General features: G+C 42.5%; 1 protein-coding gene across 1 annotated transcript in view; it reads right to left on the bottom strand.

Moving 5' to 3' along the window:
• Positions 1–10,964, bottom strand: part of Adamts12 (ADAM metallopeptidase with thrombospondin type 1 motif 12) — a 277,501-nt gene that overhangs the window by 261,206 nt on the left and 5,331 nt on the right. The window contains exon 2 of the mRNA XM_021208250.2: positions 9,079–9,446. Coding sequence (XP_021063909.1) covers positions 9,079–9,446 — 368 coding nt within the window. The remainder of the gene's footprint in view (positions 1–9,078; positions 9,447–10,964) is intronic.

The following is a 10,964-nucleotide window of genomic DNA, read 5'->3' as shown; positions in this document are numbered from 1 at the left end:
TGAAGGGGGATGCAACCCTGTAGGTGGAACAACAATATGAACTAACCAGTACCCCTTGAGCTCAAGTCTTTAGTTGCATATGTAGCAGAAGATGGCCTAATCGGCCATCATTTGGAAGAGAGGCCCCTTGGTCTTGCAAACTTTATATGACCTAGCACAGGGGAAGGCCAGGGCCAAGAAGTGGGAGTGGGGGTTAGGGGAGCCAGGGTGGGGGGAGGATATAGGGAACTTTTGGGATAGCATTTGAAATGTAAATAAAGAAAATACCTAAAAAAAAAAAAAGTTGTCCTCTCACCTTCAAGAATACCATGGTATAAATGTGCCTGCACACACACACACACACACACACACACACACACACACACACAAGCCTCAATAAACAAATAATAAATTTGTAAAGAAAGAAAAAAAACAAAATTTCTCTTTAACGTGAAATACTTAGCATAAGTGAATACTGGAGAAGTTCACTGCAGTCTGGATTTGGAGAAAAGACTTTAAGCTGAAGGCATAAGGATAAGGAAAGAAACTAAATAGAAATAATAAAATCTGCACGATGCTCTAGGTCGAGAGATGAGCATACCCAAAGGCCACGAGGCTGGAGTGTGCTTGGTACATTTGAGAAGCAGGAAAAAGGCATTGTTCAGGAGGAAAGTCTATCAGCCAGAAGGCTGGCACCGGGCAGCGCCAGGCTGAGAGCACCCTGGAGGAAAGTCTATCAGCCAGAAGGCTGGCACCGGGCAGCGCCAGGCTGAGAGCACCCTGGAGCCCTGGACAGGGAATTCAGGTTTCACTTTCTTTGATATACAGCCATCAGAAGACTTTAATCGGGCTAGTGCTGCCGCATGTGAAAGATGAGGTTGACCGCGAAGGGAAACGGCATGCAAAGAATTGGGAGGAGAGTCAAGGAGAGCACTGGCAAAGTGAGAGCAGGGTCCACATGAGAGAAGGCGATAACTACGGCCAGGAAGGGCTTCTCACCCTCAGACTCCTGGCATCTTGGGCACCTGATCTTCTGTGAAGAAGGCAACCTCCTCAGTCTCTTCTCACCAACCAGTAGACACGGCATTCCCTCCTTCCCAGTCATGGCAATCAAAACCAATTCTCCAGATGTCACCAGACATCCCCTGGAGAGCCCAACTATAACCCGTTGAGAATAAGGGAGCTGACGTGTTAGCTGAGCTGGTGACAGGAATTCAGATTCCGAACGTGTTTTAAGACAGAGTTGACAGGGTTCGCTGGCAAGAACAGATGTAGAATGTGAGAGAAAAGAGGAGTCAATGATAAGATGTCTCCAGGGGCTCAAGGCTGGCCCACTGAAGGGTGGAGGCGACAAGTACAGGGATGAGAAAACTGAAGGAGGAACGATTAACTACAGCTTAGAGTATGTGAGATTTGGGGTCCCTAGTAGGTTTCTATACAGCAAGGTTCCAAGGAAGTGTCGGGGCTGGTTGCTGAACTTCAAAGGTATGCATATATCTATATATAAACAGATTCGGGAATAGACGTGATCACTAGATGATAAACACGATGCGTACACAGATGACAGGTGACATCTGAGAGTAAGGCTAGAGAGCAAGAATAACACAGGAACACTTGGTGGGGGGGGGGACTTTTACAGCTAAGTGTATGGTAAGAAGAAAAAGACACTCAGACACAGCTGGAGGGGAATCATAATGTTACAGCATTTTTATGCAAAGAGAAAATGCATTTCAATTAACAACAACTAACTATGAAATGAAGCAGAGAGACATCAGGTTGGATGAGAATGGAAGAGAGCACTAGCATCACAAACGTCACTAGAAACTTTTGAAAAAGCAGTCTTCGTGCCAACAATCTGGATGGAGACACCCAACTATTCTTAATAAGCCAATGAGGAAGCCACAGTACCTTCCTTAAATGTTTTTAAGTTGTTGCCCAAAACTATGTGGGGCAAGGAGAGCCTGCTAATGTGATTACCCATGCTTCCCACAGAAGAATGGCTTGCACAGGGCTAGTTAGGATTCAGGCAGTCACCAAACAGCACATTCTCGACACAGTTTTCCAAACAAGTTGCCAGTCTGAAAAATCTGTAAGGCAAGAGTTACATGAAAAGGGGAGCTTAGCTTCTTCAGACTGAACAGAAAGCACTGTTCACACGAGCAAGGCACAAGAACCAGTGAACATCCCAACAGACCCTTCTCCAAGTAGGCCCTGAATCGAGCATCCAAGTCTCTCTTGTGAATAAATGCAGCCATTCCCACAGGCTTACCCTGTCGCAATGGGAGAGAGGCAAAGAGGTTTCAATGAGAGATAGCTCTCCTTCTCCAGCAACAATTTAGAATCTGTACACTCTCCAAGACTAAGAAGATAGAGGATAAATGTGACTGAACAAACTAAGAGAATAATTTTGCAAGTGTTTATTGGATGTTTCCACCCAGTATACTCTAACTCAAGGGGAACGGTGGGGCGGGGAGGGGGGGACTAGAGAGCAATTAATTTTCTCTGCTTGAGAGCTTCATTTTCCATCCACCTAATTTCCCCATAGGGAGGAAATGCCTAGTAGCCAACACGCCCAAGCAACCCAATAGGAGATCAGAATATTATGGTATGAAATTCTCCAAGGGTAAATTTAATGAAGGTTATTTTTAAAAAGAGTAATTGGCTGGGAAGCATCCTGTGAGAAATGTCATTGGGGTGGTATTCATAATCCCTTCCAGGAAAGCTATAAAACTCTCAGCATGGTAGAGTACAGAGGGCCAGTGGTGACTGAGCTTTTGGTTCAACTAGACAATCTGGAAAGATGTTGTGGACGGAAGCAGAGGTCTTGGAGCTGCTGCTGATCAAGTATATGAAAGAGAAGAGGAAGCAACTAACTCAGTGTATCACCTGAGGGAATTGAAGTTCCTTATGGTGTTGATCTGCACTGTGACTTTATTTTATTATTTTTATGTATAGTACTAAAATCACGGGCAACAAAAGAAACTGAACAAGAGCATAAAACCAAAGGCTCCAACAGCAACAACAACAAAAACCCAACAGACCAGAGACACCCTGTGGGGTGGGAGCAAACATTTGAATATCATCTATCTAGTAAGGGGTTAAAACTGAACCAGAATGAATGCAGAACACAACAGCAGGTATTTAATAAGCAAAGAACTGAAAAAGGGTTTTTCCAAACCAAAAAATAAATAATTAATTATTTGAAATAAAGGCCAATAAGTACAAAAAGGTATTCAATTTCACTAAATACCAAAGAAATGTAAATAGATGGACAATGATACAATCACATTGTACCTGTTAGATCATCTGCACTAAATATATATAGTTATAGTTATAGCTTTCCTTACAGGAAATCATGAAGGAGATATACTATATACATATATATAATATATACATATACACATATATATATGTGTGTGTGTGTGTGTGTGTGTGTGTGTGTAAAATCTTGTACCTGGAATGTAAATTAGAATGTTCATTATGAAAATGATATGGAGATTCCTCAAAAAGTAAAATATAATTACTATGTGATTCAACAATTCCACATCTGGGTATATAGCCAAAGGATTTGAAATTACTATTCAGAACATTCGATATATAGAAGGAACTCAAATTCCCCAGCATGGATAACAGATAGACCAACCAACCCTTGGTATCAAAGAACCCCCACCCTGCAGAGATAACAAAGTACATGGTGCCCCTATGCTATTACAAACAGTTTCTATTTAAACTAAATGCATAAATATAGGGTTAGACTCCTGAAAACTATACAAAGCTCCTGAAAAAAAGATGGAATGTCTTAATAGAGTTGAAAATACCATTCAAGTCCAGAAAACCTCAACTCAGCTAGTATGTGATTTCTCCCCAAGTTCATATACAGGTTCAGAATAATTCCAGTCAAAATTACATCAAGTTTAGGTAGACAACATTTTTCTAAAATTTCTATGAAACTAGAATCATTAAACATGTATGCAAAAAAAAAAAATTAGATAAAGTAGAAGCAACCAGTCCACCTGATTTCAGAGGAATAAAATACACACACACACACACACACACACATAAAATCTTGTATAGTGTTGATGAGAATGCAAATTAGAATGACCATTATGAAAGTGGTATGGAGATTCCTCAATAACAAAAGTACAATTACTACAGTCACCGTAATGGAAATGTAGGCTGTTAGAGCTAAACTTAGAAAAAGACTCAGACATTTGCCCAGGTAATTTTTGTAAAGGCAGGAAAGCAATTTAATGGAGGGAATACAGACTTTCACTAAGTGGTTCTGGAGAATTAGATAAATTCTGATTAGGTAAATAAACACGAGGGAGTTAGGGGAGCGGGACAAAGGAAAAAGAGGAGACCGGGGCAAGAAGAAGGGAAGAGACATCTCTTAAGTATCAATGTAGCATACTAGAAGAAAGTAGAGGGGTAGTGGATTTAAGCATAATTATAAAGGGGTACATGGGAGGGAGAGAGACAGGGAAAATTACTTAATAAGGCAGGAAAAATGGTTTTAACTACAAAGGAGAAGAGGGAATTCTTATGATGGAAATACTTGACATGCTTACTACATTAATGTCAAAATTCTGTGATTTTGCAAGATTGTCACTATTAGAGGAAGGGGGGGCAAGGATGTGCACCGTTCTTCTGTATTCTTGCAACCATGCACGAATCTACACCTAACTTGAAATTAAAATTGGACTCAACAAAACAAAACAAAACAAAAACAAAAACAAAATAACAAAAAAACAAAAAAACCTAGGAAATAGTTGGTTCCTATTCTAGTACACATTTTAATCTAAACCAGCAAGTAAATCTCAGGGTACCAAAAGAGAAAAGAAAATGGAAGGCCAGAGCTGAATGGAAGTCACAGCTGGGTGGCCCTAGGGAGACCCTCCATCAGCCCTTCCCCAGCAAGGGCTGGAATGGAGACAAGAACTGAATGAGCCAAGACCAACACTCAATTAAATAAGACTGTATGGAAGAATGGCTAAGATCAGGAATTAAATAACAGGTTTTAGTTGGGGGAAAACATGTTTAGTGACCAAGATACTAGGGAAAACCGATGAATAAACTCAGAGATGGTAGGGAAGAGGGCCCCATAAGATCACACATGTGGTTCTGTGTCGTGCAGGGGGGAGGAATCTAACCCTTTTACTGCCCTTCCAGTGCAGAAATATGAACTGAAATACAATGGACTCATTTGATGCCAACCCCTTAGGACCGCTGCCAGCAGCAAACCCCAAACCATGTCTACTGGGAGTTGAACTCTTATTGAGGCTGCATTCAGAATATAACTGGTTCAAAGATTTGCTTTCTCCATCAAACAGCTCAGAATAGAACAAATCCACTGAGCGTTTCAAGCAAAACAAACCCCACCATTTCACAGCTTCTGGACATTTTGTGTACACAGGGTGGGTAATTATGCTAGACAGAGTCTACTCAGCAGAGGATGTGGATTAACTCTGTCCGGATTCAGCTTGAAGGGCGATAGGGACCTGGACTGTGTGAGAGGATGTTACAGAGGATAGCAGGCCCACAGCCTGCTGTGAGTGACGTTCTGAGGGTCTTCACTTTGAAACCATTTAGCCCTGCTCCAGAGCAGATTAACACACCTCATAAACAACATCAAGAAAAACAGCTTCCCAAGCCCGATTCAGAAGACCACACCTGAAGCAAAAAAATATGTCATCGCTGAGACCCTGGAGGGAGGAGCAGATATTCTGGTCCCCATGTTAAGTTTCTGTTAGTGTGATAAAACAATGATCAAAACCAACTTGGAGAAGAAATGGCTTCCCACATGGCAGACCACCATCAAGCCAGGGTAGGAGTCAGGGACGTGGAGGTAGTACCAGAAGCAGAGACAGTGGCGAAATGTGGCTAATGGGTTGACCCCCATTGCTTGCTCAGGATTACCTATCCAGAGTGGACTGCCAGCAGAGGGCTGGGCTCTCCTGCATCAATCAATGATCATTCAAATGCCCCACAGAGATTCCCATAGGCCAGTCTGAAGAGAAGCCATTATTCAAATGAGGCTCCCCCTACCCTTGTGTCCTTAGTTTGTGTCGAATTGAGGAAAATTACCTGGCACACCATGAAAGTGGCCCATTCCCAAGAAAGGCTTCCCTAATGCCAATTCCGCTCCTGGAGTGGTATATCCTATGCCTTTCACCCCATAAATGGTAAGTCTCAGTGTGCCGGTCATTGCTAGATAAAAGAGAGGACAGATTCCAGGCATGTGCTCAAGTAAAGTCAAACCCAAGTCCACCCACTTCCTTCTGACCAAGGTCACTGTAAGTGGACGTTGATAAATGTTGTCACCTTATCTCACAAACTTAAAGCCAGCTGGTGGAGTGTTTACCAAAGGGAAATGTTTACTTGGCTTTTTATAGTCGCCCGCTAATTGCTAGGTTGTATGGGAGAATCTTCAAAACAATGCGATTAGAGTATTTCTGATAAAACTACTCAAATGATGTGGCTCTGCAGTTAAAAGTTTTGTTTTTATGACTTAGCACTTTGGATGCCTGTATTTAGAATGAACCTGAAATCTTATTTTGAAAATGCCCACAAGGTGGTATTTATTCACTGTTCCTTAAAGAGTTGGAAAGTGAAAAGGTTGTAGCATTTTATCCCTAAGTCAGGAATAAGGCTCAGTAGGCAATTTCCTTTGAAAGCTGTTGGACGAAAGTAGGGACACATAGAACAGCAGCCCTTGCCCCAGGCTGCTGGTTAGAATAGGGGGTTGGAGGAGGGACAGCTGCTTTACTGTTGGCCAATATTGCTAATTAAGACCCATTCTCTAGGTAACATCTCTTGACTACTCTCTCCTGGGAAGCTTTACAAAAGCCAGGAGCTTGTCTCCACTATCAGATCAATCAAGTCACAACACCTCAGAAAATGCCAGGCAACAGACACATTTTACCTATTTCATGAATATTTTGTCAGCACCCAAAGAAATGTGACCTTTTCCTCCATACCATAAGAGCTCTTGGGTGATGCTAACATGGACCCGGGACTTAGAACAAATGCTCCAGACAAAGGTTCTCAGATCTCCACGATCATGAGTCCCAGAAAAACAGGTTAGTGATGTTACTTCAAATAGGGAAATCTGTGGTGTATTGGTCACTTGACATGTTGCTTGCCTAGAGTGTGCAGACAGAAAGGTCTAAATTATGCAGAACAGAAGTTCTCAGTGAGGGGGTAGTGACAGAAAGACACAGAAAAATCGCTTTGGGGGAGAATGAGGATGTCCAGGTGATGTTGTTTGGCAAACCTCGGAGCTACCAAAACACTCAAGCCTCTGAGGCATCCTCTTCTTTTGAAGAATCTTCATGAAACGTCAGGTTACCACAGTGCGTCACCCCTCCTCTGAGCCTGTTTTACCACTGTCTCCAATTTATAGAGGAGAAGAGGAGAAGGAGAAGGAGGGTAGAGAAGGAAGGGGAGAAGGAGGGTGAGGAGGATGGAGAAGGAAGGGGGGAGGAAGGAGAGGAGGATGAGAACAAAGAAGAAGGGGGAAGAAGAAGAAGAAGAAGAAGAAGAAGAAGAAGAAGAAGAAGAAGAAGAAGAAGAAGAAGAAGAAGAAGAAGAAGAAGAAGAAGNAGAAGAAGAAGAAGAAGAAGAAGAAGAAGAAGAAGAAGAAGAAGAAGAAGAAGAAGAAGAAGAAGAAGAAGAAGAAGAAGAAGAAGAAGAATAGAAGAGGAAGAGGAGAATGAGAACAAGAACAAGAACAAGAACAAGAAGAACAAGAAGAACAAGGACAAGAACAAGAACAACAACACAAGAACAACAACACCAATGACAACAACAACAACAACAATAGCAGAAGAATCTACTGACAACCCAGGTCCCCACAGGAAGTCTCATGACCTTGTGCATATAAGCAACTAGGCATATACTGTGAGTGATGGTGGCCCCTCCACTCAGCCTGAGAGGAACCTCTGCAAACCTCAGCATGATTCCTAAGTCATTTCTTATGCAGTAGCTGGTTCAGCTGTCACCATGGTTGCAGCTATTAGTAAGGGGGTAAAGGGATCAATCTTCTACAATCTTATATTTGTCTACCAGTATTAGAGATTGAACCCAGGGTCTCAAGCATGCTAGGCTCTACTATGTGATCCCACAGCACAAGAGTAAACAAGAGTAAACAAGAGTAAACAAGAGTTCAGATTTCGAAAAACAAATTTTGTCTCATTTGGAGATGCAGTGTACAAGAAACCTATACAGCACTTCTAAGCATCCTCACATGTTCTCTCAAAAAAAAGATGGAGAAGGACTTTATACAAGGCACATCCCAAACCATGCATTTTAGTATGTTAAAAGCGGAGGGGCAGGGGGGAGATAAACTTTACTGAATATAGTTATTTACTAAACATTCTTCTAAGAGTTGGCTGTGTATTAATTCACTTTGATCCTTAGAATGTTCTACATCTGCAGTGGGAGGACTTTTCCATGAAAGGCAGATGGTACTTTCAGCTTTCAGAGCCATAAGATCCCTATCCCCACTGCTCACTTATACTGTGTAGTTTAAAAGTGGCCACAGATCTCAGGTAAGCAGTTGGCTACAATATGTTTCAATAAAACTTTATTAAAACAACATGTTGTGGCATTGGTTCCAATCCCTGCTCTGAGCCTGAGTTCTTATTGCCTCCATTTTACAGGTGGAGACAAAACAAAACAAAACAAAACAAGACACAAGTCTGATGGTCAAGCCTCTGTACTCAACTGTTACATCCTAACAGCCACAAGCCAGTATTAGTAACATGGTTGCTCAGTGGGAATCAGAGTGAGAGACAGTGTCAACCAAGCAGGTAACACTTAGCGCTTCCTGGGAGACTAAAGACCAACTCAAACCCACTTCTGTTTTTCCTGTTTTGTTCCAAGTTGTTCTCTCTGCCCTCAAAACCTCTGTCCCCACTTATTCTCTGCACTTCATAAATGTTTACCAGCATCTACTTTCTCCTAACTCCTTTGGAGGCCAGGGCTATCCCCACCACAGGGCTCAATTAGCATATGTCCAGTCCCCTGGTAACCTGTTACTAGTGGATTTACAGAATAAGGCATGGGGCAGAAGAGGGAGATGAAGGGTCAGATACTCACCAGTCCTTGGCAGGCACTGAGAGCTGCTGTCCCGATCCCGACCGTGGTGCCCTGCTGCAGAACTGTGCCCCTGAGATGGCAGGGCTGGCCTGAGGAAGCCACCATCTTAACATGGGAAAGGTTCCCATATCTCCTCTCCACAACATAGCTGTTGGAAAGAAATTCCCAGTTGACCGTCAGATTGAAAATCAGGTCTTTTTCTTCGTGTGAAATCCTGTAGTACACCTGGTTCCCAGAACCATCTGAGGCTCTCTTCTTCCTGCTGCTAGTGACAGGGTGATGCAGGCCATAGGACAGAACATGGCCACCAGCATCTACTTGGACTGGACTCACTATGTGGTATTCTGGCAGGGACTTGATAAAATGTTCTGAAAGAAAAGGAAACAGAAGAAAAGTCAGAGACCCAGGCTGAGCGGACGCAAGACAAACCCACTCCCATTGGGGGCTGAGAGACGGCAGCTCGCTGCTTGCAAAACCACCACTGGTTTAAAGCTTAGAAGCTCTCCCACCGCCCGCACACTGACAACAGGAAACTTTCTGAGCATCTAACATGTGCCTGGCTTCTGTCCTCAGTGCGTGTGGCAGTCTGAGTTGACCCACCATAGAACTGTGGATATCAGTCACTCTATCGCGGTCAACTCAAGATGCGCTTCATTTAATCCAAGAGGAATATTCTGAGGAAAGAAGTTGGGATCAGCATGCCAAATAGGACATTGCCTATTAACTGATGTGAACTACAGAGCTTTGCGGTGTTCCAGTCCTCAAGCACTTCCAGCTACGTATGTCAGGTCACAGAACATTCTAAATACACATCACACATGATCCCTGATAAACCTCAACAAACCTCACACCTATGACAGCATCAGGGTGGCCTGTGGTGTAGTAGGATTCATACACAGACGTGGGGTTTTAATATGTAACTGACTTAATATATATGAAGAGGAAACGACTCGGGGAGGGGAGGAGACCGATAGAAGAGTCAACCTGAAACCTCCTCGCATTCATTACACTGTCCATAGTATTCTCACCATTAAAAGGTCTTCTGCATTCCATCAAAATCCCATTTATGCTTTAAGATCAAAGAATGAAAGTCAAGGCACTGGGTATGGTGGCCCTACAGAGGATAAACTAGAAGATGGAGAATTTGAGACAATTCTGAATTACGCAGCAAGACTCTACCGCAGAGGAAAAGGCAGTCTCGCTATCCTCCATTCTCCTAACACCCCAGGCGACTGAAGGCCTATTTCCTTCCTCTCAAAGCTCAGGCCCTTACTTGCTTTCCATACTGCCTTTTCTTTATTATATTATGTATTTCCTGATACTGTCCAAGACAGAACCTCAATATCAGAGTCTTTCTGTCGCATGATGACGAGTCAGCAAATAGCCACGGTACTGGTCACTGAAGGAACTGGACTTGATGGGAGTCAACAAGGAGATTTACCTCACAAACAAATCCCTTCAAACCTAATTTTTTTTTGGACCTATTCTTCTCAGGCTTCAATGCAATATGAGTCAGAGCACAGACTGTCTGCTTTCAGGAAGTAATCATGAGTCTTAACTTTTTAATGTGCAAAATGTCCAGGCCTGTTCTAACTGCAACACTTAAGCACAAACCACATAGGGACAAATCTTATAAACACTGTTTAATGAAAAGCAAGAAAAGTTCACACAGGGCTACTGGTATTAATGGAACACACACACACAAACACACACACACACACTAATCCCCACACATGAACTATTAAGTTTCCCAAACTAAAACTGCATATGGAGCTCATTTGAAGGGTTTTCCATGGGGAATGATGACAAAAAAAAAAAAAAAAAAAAAAAAAAAAAAAAAAAAAAAAAAGAAAGACAAAGAAAAAGGAAAAAATGAGAAAAACCAT

This window comes from Mus pahari, chromosome 11, assembly GCF_900095145.1.
Source record: "Mus pahari chromosome 11, PAHARI_EIJ_v1.1, whole genome shotgun sequence".
In the NCBI taxonomy this organism is placed as follows: Eukaryota; Metazoa; Chordata; class Mammalia; order Rodentia; family Muridae; genus Mus; species Mus pahari.
Note: the sequence above shows the minus strand (reverse complement) of the source record. Positions and strands in the feature narration are given on the sequence as shown.